Source organism: Girardinichthys multiradiatus, chromosome 18 (genome assembly GCF_021462225.1).
Source record: "Girardinichthys multiradiatus isolate DD_20200921_A chromosome 18, DD_fGirMul_XY1, whole genome shotgun sequence".
In the NCBI taxonomy this organism is placed as follows: domain Eukaryota; kingdom Metazoa; phylum Chordata; class Actinopteri; order Cyprinodontiformes; family Goodeidae; genus Girardinichthys; species Girardinichthys multiradiatus.
Genome location: NC_061810.1, coordinates 11,608,108 through 11,634,483, shown reverse-complemented (window position 1 = coordinate 11,634,483; position 26,376 = coordinate 11,608,108). Strand labels below are relative to the sequence as shown.

The 26,376-nt window shown below is 40.7% G+C and overlaps 2 protein-coding genes across 5 annotated transcripts; one reads left to right on the top strand and one right to left on the bottom strand.

Annotated features, from left to right (window-relative positions):
- Window positions 1–218: 218 nt before the first annotated feature.
- pcsk7 (proprotein convertase subtilisin/kexin type 7) lies at window positions 219–16,897 on the top strand. 3 transcript variants are annotated; one of them, XM_047392506.1, is made up of 17 exons: window positions 219–367; window positions 1,130–1,431; window positions 2,102–2,344; window positions 3,688–3,822; window positions 5,512–5,677; window positions 5,825–5,915; window positions 6,086–6,140; window positions 6,325–6,463; window positions 6,574–6,674; window positions 8,798–8,965; window positions 10,412–10,516; window positions 10,613–10,715; window positions 13,087–13,243; window positions 13,335–13,429; window positions 13,570–13,675; window positions 13,823–13,940; window positions 15,740–16,897. In XM_047392506.1, exons 2-17 carry the CDS (start codon window positions 1,189–1,191, stop codon window positions 16,016–16,018), a joined length of 2,304 nt encoding a protein of 767 aa, XP_047248462.1. In that variant the 5' UTR covers window positions 219–367; window positions 1,130–1,188; the 3' UTR covers window positions 16,019–16,897. The 3 variants fall into 3 exon arrangements, with proteins under 3 accessions (XP_047248462.1, XP_047248464.1, XP_047248463.1); XM_047392508.1 differs by lacking the exon at window positions 219–367 and adding an exon at window positions 391–515; XM_047392507.1 differs by lacking the exon at window positions 219–367 and adding an exon at window positions 900–940.
- A 1,499-nt stretch (window positions 16,898–18,396) lies between these two features.
- On the bottom strand, window positions 18,397–25,479 carry tagln (transgelin). 2 transcript variants are annotated; one of them, XM_047392517.1, is made up of 6 exons: window positions 25,337–25,454; window positions 21,741–21,783; window positions 19,678–19,866; window positions 19,419–19,590; window positions 19,232–19,334; window positions 18,397–19,121 (listed from the first exon to the last, which is right to left on the bottom strand). In XM_047392517.1, exons 2-6 carry the CDS (start codon window positions 21,750–21,752, stop codon window positions 18,983–18,985), a joined length of 615 nt encoding a protein of 204 aa, XP_047248473.1. In that variant the 5' UTR covers window positions 21,753–21,783; window positions 25,337–25,454; the 3' UTR covers window positions 18,397–18,982. The 2 variants fall into 2 exon arrangements, with proteins under 2 accessions (XP_047248473.1, XP_047248474.1); XM_047392518.1 differs by lacking the exon at window positions 21,741–21,783 and having other exon boundaries at window positions 25,337–25,479.
- Window positions 25,480–26,376: the final 897 nt, after the last annotated feature.

The following is a 26,376-nucleotide window of genomic DNA, read 5'->3' as shown; positions in this document are numbered from 1 at the left end:
AGGATGTGATCTCTGGCCGTTTATATTTCACAACTGGTAGCTGAAGTTGTCAGCGGTTAATTGCATAAACTCCCGACGGCAAAACGGTTTCCTCTTTATTCAACAGTAAAAAACTCCCCCTTCGTCATGAGTTCTACCCAGGTCATCCCCCGGCTGACAGTTAAGGAATGAACCCACCCACTTTGATTCATCACAGTATTAGCTGTGGTGGCTCTGGGCCAATCAAAGACCACGATGATAATTGCGCAGTCTGTATGACGTATTACGTATGAACGAGGGCTCGGGTTACGGAAATGAAGTGCCAAGCTCAGCGAAAACACTCTTAATATTAATTGTCGTCCTCAAATAGAGCTCTTTCATAGGAAAAGTAAGACATGCTTATGTTTCTACTGTTAACTGCCACCGATATTCATATGTTTGGCTCTGTTTAGTAAAGGAACATTTAGTGTTAATCGTTAGCACGACAAGGCTAGCTTGCTTATGCAGCTAAAAGAACAACTGCGGTGCTGGGAAACGTGAGTCCTGCATGCGGTTGTAGTGTGTTTTAAAAAATGTATTTTCCTGTTTTAATGTGACTCGGTATGTCGATATAAACGTAACATGTCTACGTTGTTTCGGAGACAGGTTAATTAATTAAAAACGTCGCCCAACTAGCTAGCGTAAAGGCTAAAAATGAAGTAAACACTGACTAAAGTGACAGCTAACGCCGGCATGTGAAAAGAGCTATCACTAATGTTTAGGTATTGCGGTCCTACTTTAAACCATCTGATTAAAGCCTCATTAAAATAAAATAAAAATGTTTTAATGCAGATATGCAAAAAGTAGTCTAAGAAGTTTGTCTCCACTGTCTGCATTGTAATATAAACACAGAGCTATGATAAACTGAATATATTTCGGTTTTTTTCCGGCTACTACTAATATGGTGGCATTGTATTCACAGGTAAAAGTATTTTCTCTGGAGAGATTGCAGAAGGTTTGGTTGATAGCCACAGATCTGCTAATCATTTAAAGTGATGCTGTGAATTTTGAGAGGTTCCCTCTAAATGTAGCACGCTGATGTCAAGCAACCAGACTCTCATTCTCAGATTGTCCTCACTAATAAAACCCTTTTGTCCTGTCTTGTCTCCAGCTTGCTGCTCAAATGAAGAGGGCTTGCCTGGCGGACCAGTTGTGTCATCCTTCCTTGCCATGGCAGCGCCCTATTTTCCCACATTCCTCCTCCTCATCTTTGTGTCCTCTGTAGCCTTGTTGCTGCTTACCCTTCTGCCAACTGTCGCTCCGTCCCTCCCTTTAACTACCTCTTCTTTATCTTCACGTTGGCCATCCTGCGGTCCTGGTCAGTCTTGGGCGGTCCGGATCCACCACAGCCTGCATCACCAAGAGGAGGATGACAGAGAGGGCCCAGTGCACCTGGATGTGATAGCTGACAGGGTACAGTAGTATATAAATATTTTCTGTTTTCTGATAGTACGCACTTAGATTTTTACCATTTTCAGAGTTATTTAGATTGTACTGCTGCATTTATTTGCTACAATTATTTTCTCATGCAGTAACATTTGAAAGACATAGTGACTTAGGTCTCTTTCTATATTTACAAATTTAAAACAGTTTGCATAAGAGGTGCCAGTACATTTCTTTACATGGTGCCAGTGAATTATTTGTTACAGTAAATTTAGGACAAGCTTACAGTACCGTGCACTTCTTCACAGTTCGCCATTATACAGTGTTTCCCCGGTCCTTATACTGGAGGGGTGAATAATAAATTACACAAAGAATCTGCAAGACTGCGTAACAATGAATGCAAACACAGTGACGGCAGAGTTGTTTCTGGCTCCAATATGGGTTTTTGACATACAGAAAAATAAATTCGGTTTTGTTTCATCTTTCTTGGTGTTGAAATTAAATTAGAAAAAAATTAAAAAGGTGCTGTTTTTCTACCAAATAGGTTTTTCTTTCAATTCTAATCACGTTTTAGGTTTTTGGCTGTTGCAACCTATTTGTCCATTTATTTTTGTAATATGAAAGGTGTAATAAAACTCAGGTTTTACTTTTTTTTTTAGTTTACTGTCTTCAGTGGAAAAATCAGAATTTTTCATTCCAGGTAGCAGAGCAGGCAGGGCTGCAGAACCAGGGCCAGATTGGAGAGCTGGAAGGCCACTATTTGCTTTGCTCAACACAACCTGACATTGAATCTTTGGGAGGCATCTGGAGACGGAGCATCCAACCAGGTGATGTTCTAGCAACACACCCTCATGTGCTGTGGTTCTCCAAGGAGAGAGTGCTCAGTCGCTCAAAGAGGTCATTGGCCTTCAACGACCCCAACTACCCCAAACAGTGGCACCTGGTAAGAACATAAAACACATGTGAACAAAATAACATTTGAAGGACTGACAAATAAGGATATGATGTATTTTTATTTTCTTTTGTCTGATTTAATCTGCGCTGGCTCAAAGCAGCTAGGTCAAACTGATTGAAGCTAATTTAAGAGGCCTCATGTAGGTAGACGAAGCAGAAATATTTACTGTTAACATCTCGCTGAGCTTTAAAACATCCCCACCACATCAGCACCATGCAATGTCAGCTCAGTACGGATATATGGACTGTTTTGTCTTGTACACAGAACATACATTTACTTTGCAGTGTTTTTATATATATATTTTTTTTTAAACTGTTGATTTAAGAAACTGGCCCATCTTGAAGGTGTTTGTTGAATGGGCAACAAGTTATTTTTATGAAATTTGATTTATTTAATAAATATTCCCCAAGTTAACTTTAAATGATAAAATAAATCAAATTTAGCAATAAAATTGCACAAATGAGTTTATAAATATTATATAGATATTTTTTTAGCCTGGGTTTTGTTGCCATCATCAAGCTTCAGACTCAGTTTAGCCTCCAGAGGCCCAGCTTTTAAACATAGTCCACCTTCCAGGAGCCAGCCTCATCATTCCATAACCTGTTCTTATATGTGCGTCAGACCATTGTTCAGCTGGAACACACAGTCGTGTCCCAGTTTTAACCATTTCACCCAAACTCACCAGAAACTGGAAGCTACAAGCAGCAGCGTCACTCTCCACACTGTAGATAATACATTTATATACACATGAATGTAATTACCTGACATGCACAAAACCTGCATAGATGTTAAATGTCATTAAAATCATACAAATGAATAAGAAAAAGCTGTTTTCAAAAGTTTATTTAGGCACTAGCAGCCTAAAGGCACCTAGTACCTAAATAAAAGGGTATGCAGTAAATTAGGGTTAGGGTAGGCCAGGATTCGAACCCACGACAGCCTCTGGCGAGGACTAAGGTCTCCATACATGGGTCGTGTGCTTAACCCCCTGTGCCACACCAAGGGAAATCTCTCTTTCTTTTATGTCACGGTTACCCAGGTAACCAATAAATCTCTGTTTATAGTTTAGCAATGATAATGCAGCGGCTGCCGTATGATGTTTCATGTTCATTCATTGTTTGAACTCACCTTGGAAAAAAAAAGTTTAAAGCCTGACATCCAGTTTGTTTACGGCCTGTAAAAACATCAAAGTTCATTTGAAGGTAAACTGCCCTTTAGTCATCCTAGATCTGTTGCTGGACTATTGCTCAACCATCCTTTGAACCTTTATTGACAGCATGCTATATTTGTTTATAAGTTTATTAACAGAGTTTTTCTTCCTGCCTTTACAGCATAATAAATTGAACAGAGGCATGGATATCAATGTCACAGGAGTGTGGGAGCACAACATCACTGGTCAGGGGGTCACTGTTGTGGTTGTGGATGATGGTGTGCAGCACACCCACCAGGACATTCAGCTCAACTATGTAAGTCAAACGTTTGATAACATCTCTGTGTTTGAACCGTTTTAAAAGAATACCAGGCCTAGAACACACTGCTCTTGTCTAGGGCTGCAGCTAACGATTATTTTAGTAATCGGTTTTTCTGATGAGAAGTCGGTTAAAAATTGGCACATTCTGCAGATTTCTCATTTAACTACTTACGATATTTGTTGTGTAATACAAATACATGAAAGAGAAAATACAAGTAAACAAATAATTCAATTCCTTTTTTTTTTTTGTTTGTTTGAAAAAAAATATTCACCTTGTACTGCTTAAAAAGCGAGAACAGCATGTCTTGAACATTTGTAGCAAAAGATGCAGCTGCAGCTAAAACAAAAGGTTCATGTCAAAAGCTCAGCTTCTTCCTGTTTGATTTATTAATACAGTCCTAGCTGCCTCTGTAGTCAAAATGGCTACAAGGAAAGAAAGTGTATAAAGTGTCTCTTGCATGTTGCATTCTGGATTTTTAGAGATGTTTTTTTCACACCAAAAAGCAAAATGCTATCTAGAAAAAATAGATCCCTTGCAGTGCACTTAAGTGCCAAGTTATGCTTGAGAGAAGAGTTAAAATATGACATATTAACTATTAAAAAGGAAAACAGCAAATTTATATAAACAGTGGCTTTTATTTATCAAACCTCACTTTCAGTTTTCTTTCTCCTTCTGCAGACATCTGTTGTTTATGGAAATATTCTGTCTGTAAAATACATCTGTCTGCTTTTGAAGAATGAGTTGATAATAACTTTAAGTCGCAAGGATGGGATGGAGGTCCACCGCTGCAGCAGATGTTTTCTTCCTCAGGTGTCGCAGCATGGAGGGCATGTTATTATGGATGGCTAATTGACCTTTGCAGTACATGCCCTGCATTGTTTCTTTTCTGTCAAGTTTAAAGGGATCCCACACTTTGTCGCTTCTTTTGGCCCGCCGTCTCCTTCCATAGCTGACAACTGAACCCAACATCCGCCTATCAGCAGCGTAGGCTATCATTAGCTAAAAATCAGAGCGTTGTGACACACAAACTAAACGACCCAAACAAGTTGCTCGGAACAGAATTGAACAAATTTTCATAATGGAGCTACCTATTTAATATTCATAGCTGATCTGGCAGCCTGTGTTGTGAGTAAAGCTGGGTGCATTTTGTAGTGGATTAAAGTAAAAAACAAAAAGACAAATCAAGCTACAAGAAACATGAGGGAGGTTTCGCAGCATGTAGACTGTGTGCATGCTGCAGCAGACAGGGCTGAAAGGCACGAGGAAACATAGACACAGGACGAAGCCGTGATATACTGCATTTTAATTCAAAACTGACAGCAAAGATATGAGGGGTTCTAGTGCCTTTTAGACCTTTTTTTTTTAAGTAAAGTTAAAAGGGTATAAATCAAACTAATGTGGGTTTTACTGGGATTTATTTTGTAAAAGTAGAATGAAATGATGAATGGTAAAGAAACACTAATGATTATCCTTCTACTTGAGGATTATGGTCTAGCTTGTGTTGATCCCCTGTGGTTTAAATGTGAAGACGTTTGTACGTATTTTCTTACAAAATACTGTACCAGTCTGAACAGACCCAACCCCTTTCTAGTTAAACTTGTTCTGTTAGATGCAAAATAGGAAGAAAACAAAAAGATGGTGAAGGTTGGATGACCTTATGAGGTATTTTTGTGTCCCTCTAAGAGCCCAGAGGGCAGTTATGACCTGAACTCCAATGACCCAGACCCGATGCCTCACCCGGACCTCCACAGTGACAACCATCATGGGACTCGATGTGCTGGGGAGATTGCAGCCGTTCCCAACAACAGCTTCTGTGCTGTGGGGGTGGCCTACGGCAGCAAGGTGGCAGGTACGGCACAGCCGACAGAATTTCATTTAACATTTTTCTAAGGTTCAGCAGGTTTTTGAGCCATCAGCCTTTTACTAACAGATGCCAGTTTTTAGGGAAATGCGTGTGATCTGACATCTCTTCCATGCTTTTTTTGCTTTTGTGTAGGCATCAGAGTCCTGGATGGGCCCCTGACAGACAGCTTAGAGGCCATAGCCTTTAACAAGCACTACCAAATAAATGACATCTACAGCTGCAGGTAACAATACACCCCCTAATGGATTTAGCTTTAGCTTGCTTTTGGAAAATTGTCTAAAGTAACAGAAATAACAAATACCAGTCTGAAACTCACCTGAATTGTCTCATTTAGCATTATGTTTCATGTTCAAGTGTTTCTAGGATGCTAATGTAGACTGTTGCATGTTGTAGTTGGGGACCAGATGATGATGGGCACACTGTGGATGGACCTCACCCCCTGGGCAAGGTTAGACTGTTTGCAGCTCTGTCCTTCCTGCAGGTGGCAGCAGACTGCAACAGATTTGTGTTGGAGAAGATAAGAAGAGGATCACATTCTGCAGTGGTTTCACTGGATGGATGTTTTCCCCTGCTCTTAAACTGGAAAGATTTTTGATTATCATCTTCATTCTATAAAATGTTTTTCTTACCAGGCCGCGCTGCAGCACGGGGTGATTGCAGGTCGACGAGGCTTCGGGAGCATCTTTGTGGTTGCCAGTGGTAACGGTGGTCAGTATGATGACAACTGCAACTATGACGGCTATGCTAACTCTATCTACACCATCACAATAGGTAAGAAGCAGGGGTTGTTATTAGTGTGGAGATGTGTGTTTCCACAAGCTCCCCCTGTGTGGATAAGTAGGGACGGTAGTCGTACTCCAGTGTTTTGTTTGTGCTTTCAGGAGCGGTCGATGAGAAAGGTAAGAAGCCGTTCTATGCAGAGGATTGTGCATCCATGCTGGCGGTCACTTTCAGCAGCGGGGGGGCCACATCAAGGAGCATTGTAAGTCTTACTGAATCAAACACCTGAGTGGTAAATTGACCAAATTTATTTAGTGCCTTTCTAGTCATGCAGACCACATGTTGACACAGTTTTACTGAAATGCCAGACAAAGCGCCGGGGTCACTGAAGGTTTCTACAGCTGAATGGAGAACACAGCTGCCCCTCCTCTATTTGCTGCAATGCATTGCTGGCCAGCTGGCTGAAAACATTCCTTTACACTTACGAGACAGACATATTGGGCTGAAATGTTTCCAGTCCCCAAAACCAGGGGCCATCATTGTGTTGGAGTGCAGGAAGTGCAACTAATAATGGTTATTATTATGTATTATTAAGTTGAGACTGTTTTAAAACTACAGTTAACTTGCTTTTTGGTCAGTTGGCTGCAGGCTGGGCACCAAAGCAGATAGCCGCACTGAACAACCAAAAATGACAGAAACTAACATTTGTAAAAATAGGAAAGTTTTCTTGACAGCTTTTTCGGAATTCAACTGGTGATTTTTCTGCTATTGTTGTTCACATTTTTTGTGTAAAAGGCATGAAACTGTGGTATTTTTAGTCGACATACCGTGAGATTGTCATGGCACCCCAAGCCTAATACACAGTAAACCAAAGGAACCAGTTGGTCGTGAGCTCTAAAATGATGGGAACAGTTGTATAAAAAAAAAACCTCCACATCAGGAAATTCAGTGACTACTTTCATCTGAAAACACTGACTAAAGATGACAGGAGTTAAGGTCCACTGAAACCCTTGACATCTGTTTGTTGACATTTGAGGGCGTCACCGTGGTAACCGGATTTGTTGAGAAGATGTCATCACTTGTGGGAAGTGGAGATTAGCCAGGACCTAACCACCGATCGCCCCTGACCGCATTACATCCACATACGTAGTGCCTGCACAAACTGGCCGCCGCCATACTTTCCTTAAAACGTGATTTTTGTTTTAGGGTTACACAGAAATGTGAAGGTCAGAGGTCAGTTTTCACATCCATGTGGATCACATGTAAACACAGAACGTTTATGGTGATCATGGGTCATATGTGGCAAGATTGCCTTGCAAATAACCTTTCTTCTTTGTTTACTATATCTCAGACATTACAATTAGAGCCCAGAGTAATTAAATCTAACTAGATGTTATCTTGGTTTGTGTTTGCTGATGCAATTAAAGCTTTGCACATTTTAAGGGATCCACAGTTTTATTTTTATTGCTACAACAGTGTTCACATTCTTTTTTCTTTTTATTACCAAGCTCCATATGGCCTCCACCCTCTCACTCACACACACACACACACACACCCCAGTCAACCCTACTAACTCCACACAAACAGCACTGAACTCTGACCACCTGCTGTCAGCTTATGTCATCAAGATGGTGCGATGATGTAGGTGCCACTTCATGCACCAATCCCTCCACATCCATGGTTTTAGACCTTTTTATGCTCTCAAGGGGTTGCGTGTGCTTATATGTTGTCCAGGTTGCATCATTGGTGCAGATCACACCTCTTTCACCTAGCTCACAGTGCTGGCCTCCACCTGTCAGTGGATCACCAGGTGTCCTGACTCACCACCAGCTGCAGGTGAGACTGGGGAGCATCTCCTGCTGCTGAAGAACGACTTGCAGCTTTCAGGAACCACCCTTTCTCCGGACCTGAGCTGGTTCTCACACATTGTCACAGTTCGGAAGAAGGCCCAGCAGAGACTACTTCCTGTAGGCAACTCAAGAAGTACAATCGCTCACAGGAGCTGCTGTTCATCTTCTACACTGCTATTATTCAGTCTGTCCTGTGCTCATCCATCACTGTGTGGTTTCGTTCATCCACAAAACAGAACAGGTTCAACCACAACAAATTTCCTTCTGACTTTGTGGTTGTTGCTACAGAGCACTATTTCCAAGAACCAGCCAGACAAAGATGCAGTAAAATGATGTCTGTCTCTCTCTCTCAAAATAGGCTGTACATACATGTACATACTGCTCCTTTACCCTTATTCTTATTATATGTGAAGTTTATATATTTATAATAAATGTCTGTAAGACGGGAGCGTCGGAAAATTCCTTGTTTCTGCACACACAGGTGGGCCAATAAAGATCATTGTATAATAAATATACCAACTCTGTTGCTCTGCAGGTGACCTCAGATTGGTCACTGCAAAAGGGGACAGGCTGCACAGAGGGCCACACTGGCACATCTGCTGCAGCCCCCCTGGCAGCAGGAATGGTGGCCCTCATGCTGCAGGTGCGACCCTGCCTGACCTGGAGGGACGTCCAGCATATCATCACCTTCACTGCCACCCAGGTAAAACCATTGTAATAGACAATTACAAGAGAGCATTTAGGGGTCTTGTTTGCTTCCAAAGGGTCTGGTTTGAATAATCCAGCATTGTTAAAGGTATTAAAAATGTTAGATGGTACCAAGGATAATTATATTTCATTTGCTGAGGCTTCACTGTCGCTGAAGTTATTTTCTTATTGTTTTCTTGCTTGGTTTCTTAAGCTCCCACTACAGATGTAGTCAGGCACTGACACAAACACTCCCTGGAATCATATTGTTCAACACCCTGGGCAGCTTTCCCCTCATAAACTGCCTGTTTTTCTTGTCTACAATTTTCAACAATTATTACACTGCTTCTGCCAAACTGATAAAATAATTGATGATTACAATGCTGTCTATGAGCTTTATTGATCAATATATTGATAGATGGACAGTAAGCCAGAGAACATGGGTGAATGTTGGCTGTTTAAAAGGAGAATCAGCTGTTTCATGCAGTCATGACAAGGGTTTACTAATCAGTTTGTTCAGAAAGATTTTACCACGCCTGCTGCTCACGCCTCAAACGATGCAGCTGAACTTTCAAATAAAAGCATTACCTTAGTAACAGCCATCAATGGCACTCCTTCAGGTCACCTGCCATGACTTTAGACTTGTGAACCAGACACATGTAGGAGCTACTGCTAGCGTGAAACAGGTGGGGGTGGGTGGGACACAGAGCGACTCTGCTACAGCTGCAAGGAACTCTGCTGACTCCTAGGCTTTCTCTGGCACCCTAGTAAAGGTTGTTTTAACGGTAACTTTAAATGACTTATAGAAGTTAATAAAATCCTCTGACTTTTTAAGAAGGGCGGCGCCCCTAATTTAAAAATAGCGGAAATGCTAGCCATTTTTCACAAACTGTGTGTTAAAGAATCTGTAAACGGTGTACAATTTTCCAGTCAAGATTTAACTTGTCCATATATTGCGGTTTTATATTTGTCTACTTCTAAGGTGGAAAATGGATAAAAGACTAAAAAGTTATGGAGGATTCAGGTGTAGCCAAGCTGGCCACACAAGCAGTCTTTATTAGCTGACTGTGAAAATAACAAGGTTACTTAAAGAACTGCTTCCTTTCCTACTTCAAAATAAGAGAATCGAACAGACACATGTTGAACTTAAAGCCCTCGCCTTCTTATCTGGGCCCACAATGATATCCATAATAATATCTCATATCAGTAGAGGTCACATGGTGACAACAACTAGATAAAACATCCAGAGACAGATTTTATTATTACAAGAAAAGTTTTGATGTTTTAAAATTCCTACATTTATTTTGAATAACAGATTTCTTGTCCTTGTGTAGGTGGTTGTCTGCTTCTGTCCAGTGGTAGCAGAATTTTCTATCTACATGTCTGCATCTAGTTGTTTTTTTTTTTTTTTTAAGACAAGAATGTTGGACCATAAAGGTGGAGTTTTCTCTGTGTGTAACAGTGTGACACCACTGCTGACTGGGGAGTCAACGGAGCAGGTTTTCATCACAGCCACCAGCATGGCTTTGGTCTGCTCAATGCATGGAGACTTGTTAATGCCGCCAAGGTACATGCATACAGGAAATGGCCTTTTTTCAAACATTTTCACAGTCATTTGTTCAAACTATGAATTCAGCCTCATTATTTCTCTGTTGTCTCTCAGGTGTGGGAATTGGTGCCTTTCCTCGTGTCCTATCAGAGCTCTGTAATAAAGGAGGATACGTCCATTTTGACTCATTCGGACGTTCTGGTCCGTACCTGGAATGGTACTGGTTTTATTTTTTTCCCGTCTTTCTCTTTCGCTGCCTCAGCTATGTGGAGGACAGTTGCTTGTCAAGTTTACACATTGCACTCCATAACAGAACCATCCCTCCCTCCCTGCATGCCTGGTGCTCAGGCTGCTTGTCCTTATTAGGTAATGTTCAGTTGTTTGTGAGTTTTGCTTCTCTGATTCTTTTTTTTTTTTCCTTTTCCATTTTCTTCCTTTTTGATTTTCTCCCCAAATCTCCCTCTGCATTTTTAAATCTTACCTCTGTAGATCCTCTTCTTCCCTCAATTCTTTCCACTTGGAATCTCTCATATTCAGAAACCTCTGCATGTAATCCTTGTAACACTTTTTTCACAAGAACTTGCGGAGATGATGTCATTGAAGTACAAACATTTCCTTCTTCTTCGTCTCATATCCTCTTCTCCCTCAAACCTTATCTTCCTTCTTTCATCACCATATTGCAGTTAAACACACGACAACAGGCGGGTTTGTGTACATTTGGTCTCATGCAACAATGATTTCATGAACTCGGCAAAGCTGCTGGTTTTCACAGAGCAGATTCAAAAAGAATGTCAGGAAGTACTGTCTAAAACAAATGAATTCACGTCCACTCATTTCAGCCCTCATGTTCTTCTGGAAACCCACCGTCCGTCTGATGTGATCAAATTCCCTGCAGAGCTCTTTGTAACATAATGTTTAGATCTGCTTTTGATGCGGGTCAGTGTTTGTTGTAGCTTCTATGTGTTCTTTTTCTCACTGGCTGATGTGGTCTTATTTAGGCTGGTCATATTTTCTGCCCCCACTGTGAAAAACTTGCCTTTGGGTGGTTTAGAGAAAGGCTTACGCCATCTGGAGTTGAGTCTAATGCCGGCCAAGAGCTGCTGCTGGAATTAGATTACAGGAAACTCACAGAAATACGATACTAAAAACCAAAATATTTAATTTCAAACAGAAGGAATGTGAAAAAGAGGAATGTTAAGAAATATCTCTAAAGCTCTGCAGCAAAAAGTGGCAACTCTAGGTCATCTCCATAACCACCAGTAGACTCCGTTCTACATGCTAGTTGGTTTTTGATTAGATTTAGAGAAGATAGTTTAAAAACTCTCTTCGGCATCTAGCAAGAAAAGAATGCACAAAGTGCATAAAGTTTACATGCATGGTATGTATATACTATACTATATGTTGTGAGGACCTTGCGTTGATTCATTGACTTCCTTGATTTCCATTCATTTTCAACCATTTCTATGGCCTAACCCTGACCCTACCCCTAAACCTAACTACCAATTACCACCTGCTCCTAAAAGGTGAATACGTGAAGAGACACCTCAAGGGTGGAGGATCCGTCCTGCAGTGGGCCTGTTTCTTCTCCAGTTGAAAGGGAACATTGCTATGTTTTGTGACGAACTAGTTGAAATACCAGGAGATTTTAGGTAAACATGCGTGGAGTATCATTTTGAATCTTTTGAGTTTAGATCGTCGCTGCTTTACCATCTAGTTCATTTATCACAAAGAGGGAGACTAGCTAATGAGCTAATCATTCAACATCTCCTGCCCTATTCTCTCTCCTTCTACACCTCAGTTTAACTCTCCTCCTCCTTCAGTCCCTTTGCGTCTTTCCCTGCCCCAAGGGTGTGTGTGTCCCTCCATGGTGCGGACACACTCCGGCTCAATAGTAATCAGGCAGATTGAAATAACGGGAGATCACTAGGCACTCGCTCTGAGCGGATGGACTGAGGTCAGAGGACTTACTGATAACAGCTTCAGAGGCAGACACTGAGGAGGAGCAATCCGGAGTGAAATGGGCCGCTTGTCTCTGTCTCATCATCAGAGAGTAACAGATGTTTCAATTGCACTGGTAAAAAGTGTAGTAAAATAAGACTGACATGACCAAATAAAATATGTGCTTTAAGTCTAATGTGTCTAATTAGGTTATTTAACTAAGAGTATGTACTGTATTTCTTATACTTTTTATTCTTGTAAAATTGGGTATCTGCAGGTAGGGTGTAATTATATGCCGTGAACATATTCACATCTTGTCATAACTATATTTTTATTGGGGTTTTACCTGATAGATCAACACAAAGTAGTGCGTTTAGTAGTGGATTTTTATTAATTATGCACACCACACTTTTCAGATTTTTATTGTAGAAAGCCATGTATCATTTTCCTTTGCCTTCACAAGTACGTTAGTTTCTATCAGAAGAAAATCCTAATAAAACTCATTGACGTTACCAAATGTAGCAAAATTCTAGTAGTGTGAATACTACAGCACATGTATTTTTAAATAAAGTGCTGTGCCCTGAACCCCAGAATGGTCTAAAACATGCCAACTTCATCTCTCACATTAATCATGCTGTTGTGTCCTCTAGTCTCTGCAGCTGACCTCAAACCATCTGGGATGCAAACGCTGGAGCATGTGGCCGTTACCGTGACAATAACCCACCCCTGCCGTGGGAACTTGGAGATCGTGCTGTCATGTCCCAATGGCCTGAGATCCGTCATCGGGGCTCGCAGGGCCATCGACAGGTATCGTCTTTCTTTGTACTTATTTAAAATATGGAACTCTTGTCAGCAGGTGAAGGAGAATATAAAGGTGTGGATTTTTGTTTCCCCATAGAGATCCTTCAGGTTATCAGGACTGGACTTTCTCCACTGTGCGCTGCTGGGGGGAGAAAGCTGAAGGCCAGTACACCCTCAGGATTTCTGACCGCAGTAAGAAGGCTGGGTCTCACACACACACACTCACACACACGCTTCTGGTCTCTTTAATGTACAGTCGGTTTAGGTTTTCTATGGCTGCTTATGAATCCAGGTTCCTTAGTTCTCCATGACCCGTCTCTCTGTTTCTGCAGAGGATTTATCTATCGATCAGTGCGCCGCTGTGGGAGTGCTGAAGCATTGGAAGCTCACACTGTACGGTTCATCTATGACTTACAGTGAAGTGAAGGAGAGACAAAAGTAAGTTCTTGTTATAGCAGATGGCCAACTTTAGGATAAAATACACAAACTTTCCTGCAAGTTTGCCATTAGTGTCTAAACTGGGATGCAGTGAATATGGTGGTCCGCTGACCTGACTGAAGGATGTTTCCGTTCACTGGTCTGCAGGCTGGTGGAGGAGGCTATGAGTGGCAAACATCTGGAAAGCAGCTTCTCTCTGCCCTGTCCTCCAGGCTTAGATATCCCTCCAGAGATCGTCAGCCCCTTCACCTCCAAGAACCTGAAGGTAAATGCAGCTTTCAGTCTCATATTCTTACTCCTACCGAAGGATAATAATGTCTCTGACTTGTTTCTGAAGATGGTGCCAAATCTATCAGTTTGCAATAGAAGTCTCTTTAGAAAGCCAGTCTTTTTGCCGTATAAAAAAGTGATGTCCAGTTTTGGTATACATATGGAAAACTATGGAACTTAATTTTACTATTTGTTCAGGTCTGGAAAAGTAGGAAAAAAGCATATAAGAGTATGGAAAAATATTTGTACTTCCTGACTTCCTTCTTCCCTCTCTTGGTGTCAAAAAATGTTTCCTTCCTTGTCTCCTTGTTTCCTTTATATTTTACCTCTCATGTCTAAACATTTTCCTCCCGTCTCCTTCCTTTTTTGTGTCCTTTGTCGTGTTCTCTTTTCTTAACTGGTCCATCCTTCCTTCTTTCCTTCCTTCCTGCCTGCCTCGTGTTCTCCTTCCTGTTTTGCATCCTTCTACCTTGAATTCCTCCTGTTCTACCTTCTTTTCTCTCGTTTCCTACCTTCCATCCTTCCGTGTCCCTCCTTTTTTTCCTTCCTTTGGTCCACCTTCCTTCCTTCCTTCCTTCCTTCCACTCAGTTTCTTGTTTTTTTTCCAGATAATGTATTTAAAGCCTGTCTGCTCTAGAAACATTGCCATAGAGTTATAGTGAACTTTAGCATTTTGTATTTTTAAGTGAACACAAAGGATTGAGAACTCTGGAAAGTCAAGTGTGGAAAATATGGAATTTTTCACAAGAAATGTGTAGGAACAGTATTGGAGACACAAACAGATCTCCAGCACAGTGTTAAGACATTTGATGTTCAGACTAAAATATGCATAGCTACAGTTACAGTCTTCAATAAACTCATGTCCTGCTGTTCTCAGAAGACATATTTGCTTTAATGCTAGGCTACCGTTATCATGTTTATTTTTTCTTTTCATATGACTCCTTGATAATGTGGTTAAATTTGTTCTCCTGGTTCAGAGACTTAGCATTTTGCTTGCATCATTAGGAAAATTGAAGACTAATGTTTTGTGTCGCTGTGAATGACATTGTACAAAAAGCTCAGTCTAAGCAGAAAATAACAAATTCATTAAAAAAATATTGTCTATGAAGTATAAAACGGTTCTGTAAGCCATGCACACATAAACGACTGCGATTGTTAGAAATTAGCCATGCAAATGCGGCCAAATGGGGATGCGGCTGACATGACGGCAAACCTACAACAGGTTTCAGGAGCCGAGTGTTGTCAGTGACTCCCCACACATATCATTTTATAAAAACCGCAGTCAGACCCCTGATCCGATACCTGGATTCGGATCAGGACTTTCCATTAAATAATGAATGTCAGTGATTCTAAAGCAGCTCTTCACCCTGATTCTTAGAACAATCTGGACATGTCCTTTTGAGCTGTTTGATAACAATTAATCCAGTTTTTAGGTCAGTGAGGAAACAATTAAACTCTTATAAAGAACAGGCTTTATTTGTTGACTGTAGAAATGTCTTCACTCTCTCCCCTTCTTTAGTTTTCCTGCCCTTCATCTCCAGATGCAGCACTTTTAGGCTGCAAACAGCCTGTTTGGCTACATTGGTCCAAGCTTTTTCCACCTATACCCTTATGCCTGATTCGTCTTCTTGAGAAAAATGGTATAGCTTTAATTGCTTGGTAATTAATCAACCAGAGGGCAAAAAATACGTTCTAGGAACATTTGCTTCCTTTTTTTAGCTGTTCTTTGAGTTTTAAGTGCTCCTACTGTAGTAATGTTTCTCCTCCTCTTTTTCCTCCCCTCTTCCCATCTAGTTCCTACTTTTGCTCGGATGTTTCGCGCTCTTTTGGTCTCTCTACTACATCTTGGATGTCACGCTCGGTCACGTGCACCTCAGAGGCCTCATGTGTCTGCCGAGGAGACGGAGCCGCCACAGAGCTAGCTACATTAGCAAAGGGAGAGGAGTGGAGGAGGCGGCTGAATACAGAGACGAATACAAGGACCAGGAGGACCAGGACTCAGGGGTGGAACTGCAGGGTGTGCTGGACTCCGAGGTCAAAGTTTCCCTCATCAGACAACAGCTAGAGACGTAACAACGAGCCTGAACTTTCTCCGTCTCAGTGGGGTTGTCTCAGGCTTTTTTCCGCTCTGATTGCACTCATCTCTTGCAGTGATGGTACTCAAACACCAAACTGCAGATAAATCAATTGTGTCCCCCCCCCTAAAAAAAAAAAAAGTGGCCTTTTACATCTGTTTCTTTGCTCTTCTTTCTAAACACATGTCCTCACCAGGGCAGTAGGAACGTCTGTCGTGGGTTTTAACGTACTGTAGTTTAAACATGGGTTTCATTAACTGCAGGCGGCTTGTTAGGATTTAACCTCCTAGTTTAATGGCACCAGGTACATGTTAGGATGTGAAAGTTGCACCCAAAGAGAAATTAAGTTTTCAGATTTTGGCAGAAATAACTGGAATAAAAAGGAAAAAGGTTGTGTGCAATATTTAAGGTAATGGAAGGTGTTTGTGTGTGCGCGTGTGTGCGATGGGAGTGTTTGTACTTGTAACTTCCAGGGTCTTCCTTTTTAAAAAGTGGTTATATAATACTACTTTTCACAGGGGTACACTTGTGTTTTTTTTTAAAGCTGATCTATTATTTCATCCTTCTGATTTGTACATATGAATATTTTTTATCTGTGGCTAACTGAGGAACATCTGATTAAAACTTGAAGTGGGAATTTTCAAGTTTAGGACTTGCTTTTTGTATTTTTTTATAAAGTGTAATCTATCAAGGATTTGTGCCTGCTGAACACATTTGCTGTATGACTGCATCATAGGGTTTTTACCATCTTTACAGAATGTATTCAATGCTGCTGGTGTTTTTATATAACTATGAACACATTTTTGGAGTGTAGCTGGAAGCTGTTTCGCTGTGCAAGTCAGTTTGTTTAAATGAAAATAAATAAAACCTTGGTGGAGTTGTTCTTGCTTTTTTTATTCTGTAGTTTTTAGTTTGTTTTAATAAAACCATTTAATAAATAATCAAGGTGTTTCGTTACAATTAGAGGTTGGGAACAGTGGTTGTTGACGGCAGAGCCAGTGCTGGTGGTGGTGGAAACAAATAACTGATGCTAAGGCTGGCACTGGAGCTCCAGTGGTCGAGGTGGAGAAAGCACCAAGTTAGCTCTTTTCAGTGCCAGTGAAGCATTTAGAAATGAAGCCAGAGGAAATATAAAAGGCTTGAGAAGCTTTTTAAATAGAAGCATTCAGGTTGCTGCAAGACAGAGTGAAACTTTGGTGAATGTTGTCATTTCATACTTTTGCAGTTTTGGTTGCTGCATCAGCTGGCACTCAACTTGTTCAGGTATGAAATGGAGTTGTGTGCCAGGAGGACAAAACTGTACCTTCCTTGGAGGATATTCTCTTGAATTGTTGAAAGGGGCAAACTGAACCAGAGTCCATGAAGGACAGCTTGAGAGATGAATTAACTGAGTTCAGGCAAATCGTCTACATCAGTGGTGTCCAAACGTTTTGTCACATGGGTCCAAATTATGAAGTTGAAAGTGCTTGTGGTCCACACATTTTTTTTATTTTTATTGAAACCCCCTGAAACATTTTGAATTTTTGTTTACCTGCTGAACAATAAATTACACATGCAACATCTAAGTGAAACCAATTGTCATTTTTGTGAACAAAGGGATCTGTAGATCATTATAAATCTAAAAACTAAACGTATGTTTGCCTTTAAAAAAAAAAAAAAATTATCGGGGTCAGGGGCCGCACAAAATCAGTTTGGGGGCCAGTAAGTGCCCCCGGGCCGTACCTTTGATGCCCCTGGTCAACATCAACCAGGGAAAATATTATGTCAACTAAGCGCTAACATGTAATGCTAAAGATGGTTTAAAATGTCAGTTTATATTTATAAAGGGTGAGTATTTTAAAGAAACTAAAATATAAAACATATTTAAAGTTATTTCACACTTTTTGTTTACTACATAATTCCATGTGTGTAGAAAAGTGTATCTAAAATGTTTTATATGTATATACGGGCTGGTGAGAGCTTCAGAAATTGTCCACAAGGTTCTGACAAATTTCTTGTTCTAGACAAAACGTAAATTTTCACATTTTTTTCCTGTAAAGTTTTGCTGTTGTAATGAAGATATTTAGTCCTTTAAAACCAAAACATAAAAAATAAAAAAAATAGATGAAAGTTGTTTTTGATCTTTGAGGACACAGCAACAAATGCACCACGACCTCCAAAATGATACTGATATTTTGTACTTATTCTGCTTCGGCACATCAGGAAATGGGAAGATCCGAGCAGATCAAACTGGACCAGGACTACATGTAAAAAAACCTCGTGAACATTTTTAAACACTCATATAATTTCAGCTCAATACAAAATGAGGCGATTTAGAAGGTGTCTTGTAAGGCTTTGTGGGTGCATTTTGAAGTTTGAAAGACCCAGATTAAAAAATGTATGTCAAAGTCATTATTTATTAAGACAATGTACAAAACTGTTGGTACTGACAGCAGGTGTAGCATAGTAGGAAGTGGCAGTTTACTAAACTACATACTAGCAGTAAAATAAAGAGCATCTGTACACCCTTTGTGTTGTGTTTGTCAATTTGGAAATAGTCTCTTCAAAATCTTCAGTTCTTAGCAAATAGAACCAATGTTTGATAAACTTAGGAAATATAATAAAATTTAAACATTTTACCAGAAACTAATTGTTAAACAAGGCACTAAAATAATAGTTTGCCTATCGGTACACAAGAATCTGTTTTGGTTATTGCTGCATTTTAAGACATTCAGTTGTATTGCATGTACTGCAGCTAGTAGAGAAAGCATGCTGAGTCATGCAGCGGTCACCAGAGTAAACTTAAGTCAGGGTGTTAAGACGACAATTATAGGTTGTATGAAGTTCCTGAAATCTAAAGCAGAAAGTTAAGACGTAAAGGACCAGTCAGTTCTCCAATGGCTCTTGGAGGATGTAGGGGGCATTTGAGGCTTCAGGGGGAAAGGAGGCTAAAGACGTTTTGCATAGCTGCATCTCAGAGACTTTAAAGGATCTGTCGGGGTCGGCCATAGCTCATGCCTTCTTGACTGGCTCCCTTATTGGAACCCATCTGCAACCCAATCACGCTTTTCCCAGCCTTCAGCTGCTCGTCACTGAAGTCTCGCTTGTTCTCTTGTGCTTTCCTGCAACATAACATCCAGAAATGTCAAACAATTAAAAATGATTAGAACTCTCTGGTGTTTGTACTGTTTATTTATTTTTTGGTTGACCTAGTTTGTTTTTCTGGACTCACTTGAAGAACCAGTTAGGGTCTCCACTGTATGTGCCTTCCTCCTTGGTGACGGCCAAGCTGCCTAAAGCTGACAGGGTCCGTTGCACTGCTGCCAGGTCCTTACCTATACCAGCACATGACGTCTTGGTTAACGTACCAATAATTCGCTAAAGACTGGTCTGCTGGCACAACAGAAACCCACTCTGACCTTCCCAGAGGTCCACAGTCTGGAACATGTCAGTCTTGGTAACACCATACTTCTCTGCAGCATTGAGGAACTGCGAGATCTGCTCCATCTGCTTGAAGGCCATGGGTGAGCTCTGGATCTTTTTGATCGGTTTCTCTCCAGGAAACAAACTGTTAATAAGTTCACTCAGAACCTGGCAGGATGGCATGAAACAAAGAGAGGTTCATATTGAGGAATTCTCTGTTAGGAGCGATTTATCAGACAGGGTCAGCGCACTCACACATCCATCCTTCAGCCAGCCCTGGAAGCCCATTTTGCCAGCTTCTGGCCTCCCCACACCGGAGCCACACTGACGGCTGATCCACTCCACCAGGATCTGCTCCAGCTCAGGGTCATACTTGCTGTCGATCTTATCCTGAACTTGTCGGCTCATGCCGTAGGATGGTCCTTTGTTAGCCATGCTGACACCCTGGGAAATGAGAGGTGAAGATGATAACGATACAACTAATGCTGGTCATACTTTTGCTCAAAAAATGCCATACTGTCATTTTCTACACTGCAATGCCTTTAGTCCAAAGTGGATATTTATAGATGGTGAAGCAATATATAGCAGTTTTATATCCTAGACTAGTTTAAATGGAGCGTACAATAGAAACACCAGTGCTAATATAAAGTTGCTTGAAACAGCTCTATACAGTCAAACTTCCAGAGGTGGGACCAAGTCATCATTTTGCAAGTCAAGTAAGACTGAAATCTTACCAACTAAGTCTTGGGTCAAATCACCAGTCGAGTCCAAAATCAATGTGTACAGGCCCCCAATCGAGTCCAAAAAATTAAACGTACAGAATAATGATATTTTGCAAAACGTTTTTATTGCACCCTCCTTTTTTTAAATCCACCCAGACGGTACATTTCTCAGGAAATACCAGTCTGGTACAACATTATAATGATTTGTATATTTCTTCCATGTTTACTGCACCTTACATACAGTACACTATATTGCCAAAAGTATTTATTTGTCTACTCTTACATGTACATGAATTTTGATGACATTCTAGACCTAATCTATAAGGTCCCTTTTGCCAGCAACAGCAACTTTAACTATTCTGTAAAAATCTTCCACAAGGTTTAGGAGTGTGTTCATAGTTAGATGAGAAAAACCATAATTGCAGCCTCCTCTCTCATTCATCCCAAAGGTGTTCAAGAAGGTTAAAGTCAAGTTTCTCCGCAACAGACTTTATACACCTGCTACCATGGAAATGATTGAAACATCAAAATTAATTGATTTGGTGGTTAGACCCAATACCTTTGGCAATGTAGTGTATCTATCTCTCTGTATATGTTAATGTTTGCTTTGTGGATACTTTCTATACTAGAATATAGTCCTAGAGTTATACTCCTATTTTATGAAGGAATCTATGCTCTCATTATTTGGTTAATATTAATATTTGAGGAAAGTTGGTTACTGCATCATATATATTACCTGGAACTTGCATTTAAGTATCTTTTGAGTTAAAACAAATTTTTAAGCTGAAGGTTTACAAATACAAATATTTGTTACTTTTCGGTTTGTTTTACATTTGAAGAAGTTGAATTTTTTAAATATTCCTTAGGTTTGCAATGTTGGCTACTTAAATCAAGTTTTCGCTTTTACACTGGGCACCTGTAACAATTCTTAGATTTTTAAAGATTATTTTTTAAAACCAATTAGTTCAGTAGATGGCAGCATACATTCCTTGGTATGTGCAAATTATGCATCAGCAGGTAAAAGTGGTATACATACACCACCTGGGTGTGTGGTGGTTTGGTACAAATTCATGATAGTAGTCTACAAAGTCAATTCAAATTCCAAGTTTTTTGTGATCCTTTGTTAAGTCAATTTGTAATTTCAGCCTGATTCAAGTCCAAGTCATGTGACTCGAGTCCACACCTCTGATACTTACCTTTGTATTATTTTCACAATGATGATATACCATACAAAATTCACCAGCACAAACACTGACCACATGCAGGTCAGAAGCGTGTAGATAATTGTAAAGGCTCAGCGCTGTTTGAATACTTTCTACTCATCAGTGGCATTCACAGCACCGCGTCTCCCAATGCACTCCATTCTGCCCTGTCAGAATCAACAGGGTTTTAGGGCAAAATGGTTTACAGTAGGAGCACTATAGAATTATAGCCATCCGATTTCTGCCCTTTTGCCTTTTAAACACACATATGCACTCTGTTAGCGTATGCAAACTGCCACAAATAAAAAAAAAACAACAACAAAAAAACCATAGCCTTTTGCGGCCACCAGCCATGTGTAAAAGGCATGTCAGAGTGCTCTCAGCACCATCCAACCTTTGCTGCCATCTTGATGTCAGGTCACGTCAACTTCCTGTTCCTAGAGAGGTTAAGGAGTTAAGATGTTAAAGGTTAATTTGAGAAGACTCCTTTCTGTGACAGAATAAAAATAGTGTTTCTTTCTAGCTTCCTGCTAGCTGCACCTTTAAATCGCGTTAAGAAACACAATGTAAAATTGGGGATAGTCGGACATGATGTTTCTAGAGAGCAATCAGAATTTAATTTACAGTGGGTGTGCAAGACAAGATTGTTTCCAAGAACGGAGCGTACAGAGTTACCAACTCCCACACTTCTGGAGTGAGACTCAAGCCTTTTTTCCATTTCTCATTGTCACTCAGCCCAGATAAATCCCCCTCAAAATTAGGAAAGTTTCTGCACCCAAAGGAAACCATTTCTTTAAACACTACTGTTTGGGACTGCGTAAACTCAGTGGTACCTGGACAATTCTGTCTGAGCACACTTGAGGTGTCTCCCTTTGGAGAAAAACACCTTATTATGCTAGTTTTCTAGCTGCTACTTGTCCTTATGCTAGATCTAGGATGGGTAACCTGAAAACAAGCTGATAAGACAGAAAAAAATGGCTCTGAGTAAATTTGTTCCTTTGCCAATTCATATTACCATTTCGTGCTGACATTTTTTACTGGCTTACTTCTATTTTGTTGTCTGAGAACAAACCATTTTGTACACTTCTACTTGACCATAGTGCATATATATTTTTTTTCCTGGGTAATGTATTATTTAAATAAATAAATGTAAATATGCTGAAATGCCACAAATAATTTCATTTAAGTAAGATTTTACATTATGTGCCATTTTCATGGATTGTGGTTTGGAGAGATTATACCCGTATAGGTGGACCCGAATTAATTCTGAGTGGTCCCACGTTGAAGCATGAAATTTTATGGAGAACCACGAATGGATCATAGGAGACTATAAATTACCGGTTGTCAAAGCGGGTCCAAAATGTGAATTGATGCACGGTTGATATGAAACATTATGTGGTAGACTGCTCCGTTTAATCCACGGAAAGGTCAGATATAAAACTAACCAAAACTGCAAAAGTATGAAAATGAGCAGCACCCTGTAGGAATCAGACAGTTTTGGACCATAACACAACATTAAGTTTTACTTTGTTTGAATACGGTTCACAAAGTTAAGTAAAGGCACACTGCATGTCTGTATATATGTGAGTTGGTGTGCCAAAGCCATTAATGGACTCCTGCCCAGAATGTCCACAGTGAGCTACCACCAACCCTCTTTATTACTTTCTGCTTTCCGTGTGGTGATTTTCCAAGCCACACGAAACTAAACACACATGCTGGGCAACACACTCACTAACATGAAGCCACAAGTTTACATACTTCATTTCATTTTCATCTCCCTCTTGGTCCCACGCACACAACATTATACACCAAACAACTCTTACATTCATCACTGTTTAATCATCATTACAGAGTAGTGCTTGTCTGGTATGCCCTCAGCTTATCTTTTTCTTATTGGCCACCAGTTGTTAGCCTCATAGAGTACCACAACTGCAAATAACACAGAGTAAACTCATGGTGGGGGGGGAATAATTAGAAGTTGTGCTCTCCGATTTGGATGCACACGGCCTGAAAAACAGAGAAGAATACTGAAAGGAATGCACATTACATGACATCCTTATGAAAGTTATATAAGATTTTTGGAGGTTAAGTGAGTCCAAGTCTATTTAACTGGTATTTAAGAGTATCCAGGGACCTGCTGTTATGCTTGGCATCCTTCCTAGAGTCCAATAAGTCAGCACTATCTGCTAAACAAGCTTCTGTGCTGTCTGTCTTCTTATTACAAACAGCACATGGGCCACTTTTCCCCCTAACATGCTTTAAAAACAAAAATGTTGCAGCAACTGCAGCTGCAACAAGTTTAATCTCAGCTGCTGGTGGGATACAAATGCTGTTTGTGCTAGTTAAAGAAACACTATGTCTGTTAATCATAATGTAACACAAGAGTTAACAAGCATTTCAGGAACTACAATAGAGACTAGCTGAATACGTTTGCTGTGCTGTTGAACGTGTTCCAATAATTCAGTATTTCTAGTATACATTGACAGAACTGTACAAGATGAAGGTCATCTACGTTCAAGTATGGAAAAATTTTAATTAGACTATAAAAAGACTTCAAATGTTCCTTCGTTGAAAAGTCTAAAAGTGTGATCCCCTCAAACATTACTTCATCTACTCAGTCCCTACAATTATCCATCTCTCCTCCTTGTGTTTTTCCATTCTGTTTCTCTATCACCATGGTAAACGTGCCTAACGCCAGAACAGGAAACCTGGGCGAGGGCTGTGGCAACTGGGGCAGCCTGTGGGAATGTGGAGTCATGCAGCTATGCCTGCTCCACATTTAACCAGCTAACTACAAAATAAGAATTTAGATTGAACAAAATGTTTTGAGGGAATAAATGTCACTAGCCATTTTGTTCTTCAGCATGAGTTGGTTGTAGATCAGTGTTGAGTGCAATGCTGCTGAAGATGGGATGAATCCAAAGGGTTTTCTCAGCTGAGTGATCTGTAAGGAGGATGCTAGAAAATAAACTGCTGCTTCAGAGCTGCTTTGTAGTTTGGCCTTGGTTTATGGAAGCTGACCATAAAAGCTGCTGCTTCTCCCCTGATCTGTCAGACATTTATGAGCCACAGTAAGCCCTTTTCAGAACCTGCTGCCAAGGCCCTTTGTGGTTCTGATTATTCTGACAAACTGTATAACTGCTGTTTGTCAGATCTGAGCCGTCCAAACTCGAGGCTGTGCTCCAGTGGGCCCCTGAGCTGACACAGATGTGCTGTGCTTGGTTCCAGGGTTTCTGTTTTGTTTATCCGCTGCCGCGAGATTGACAAAAACGATAACCTTATCTTGCTCCTGTTGCTTCTGTTCAGAAAATTAGGCTGCCCACTGGTACTTCCTAAGTATCTGCTGTTCCTGGAAGCTCTAAGGGTGCTGCCATATGTAATGATTTGCTAGTTATCTTCAGTGTAAATATTCCAGGAAGCCATGTAAATGAGGCAATACCTTCGTATGTGTTTGTATGTGTTCACAAATGCAGTGCAGTATAGTTCTATGCAGGTGCAAGATACTTTTCTTTCCTCCTCAAGTATGCATCTGCGTCTTCATTTGAACGTCTTCATACCAGGCATGCAGTTGTAAACATGTGGCTCTGAGGGCCATGTATGGCAGCTGATCATTTGCGTGTGCAAACGGAACTATGTCAATGTCGCAGAGATATGGAGGACTGTATGATGTATTTTCTGCCATCCTTCTTACTTTGCATGGAAAATTATTTTACTATACATAAAATAACATTTTCAGGACTAACAATGTAAAGGAATTTGTGCTTATAAAACATGAATTGTGATCAACTTGACTTCTTACTGAAGAATGGCTTTTTAACGCTATACCATCAAACTTTCTAAGTTCTGATAGGAGACTCCTACAATCTGAGATTCTGCTGCCAGATCGATAAGAAAATGTTAAAAGTCTCAAAACTGACCGACATCATCATTCACAAATCTTGTTCTTGGGAGCTTCCTACTTAAAATAACCAGACATAGAGGTATACTCACTGTGTAAAAGAATAGGTGAATTCTGTGCTGGCTGCTGGTGCGGCGTGAGGGACAAGTGCGGATGCTTCACTCAGAGTTTGTATATGCCTCGAAGGGACGTCCCTCCCAAAAATGCCTGCTTAAAAGGAGGAGAAGGCAATGATGACTTCACTAGTCTAGAGAGCGGCAGAGTCAGGGTGGAGGCAAGAGGGGAAAAGGGAGTGGGGGAAGGAAAAAAAAGGAAACTTTGCCCTTATAAGGCCATGGCCTTTCAGCAGCTCGCTTTCCTGGTTTCCTGTGCCTCTTCTCCTCACGTCAAGCCCTCACGTCTCCTCATCCTGCCTTATTTGGGTAGAGCTCATTCCCATGCAAAGGAGAGAGACAACAGCCAGGCAGTGTTGGTTTTGGTCAGAGGGAATTCTCCAAATACTTTCGTCACATCACACATCATTCAAAGAGGCTGTGGGATGGTGGAGCGCTGGGTCTGGAAGGGAAAGGGAGCACAAAGACAACAGAGAAAATCTGGAGAAAAGACGTAATGTCTTGGTCTATAACACAGGCAAAATGATGAAGAGAGGAGTGAGGTGAAGGTGGAGTAACAATGATCATCAAGACAATAGAAATATTTAATTCAGGCCCCATGGGGGGATTCTGTCTCAAATTTAGAAATAGAACTCCATGAAAGTCCTGATTGTTGTCACTAAATTGTGCTTGTGAGAGATGTGTGTGTGTGATCTGTGTGTGTGTGTGTGTGTGTGTGTGTGTGTGTGTGTGTGTTTGCGTGTGTGTGCGCCCCATCACACCTCATGACATTTCCATCACTTACGTTCCATTACAACTACCTTTTGGCATGACACTCCCGCTAACATTTGTGATCTCGCTTCTCTGTTCATAACCATCCTTTATGGGAAAGTTTGATGGTCCACAGATGACACTTGCAATGACAAAGCAGACCAACCTCAAAAAATGAGTGTGGTGTTAAGGAAAAGCTGGTATTGCAAAATATACACACTGCCTTGAAAATCCTCTGTTACCCCTTTAACCTTTTCACATTTTGTCAT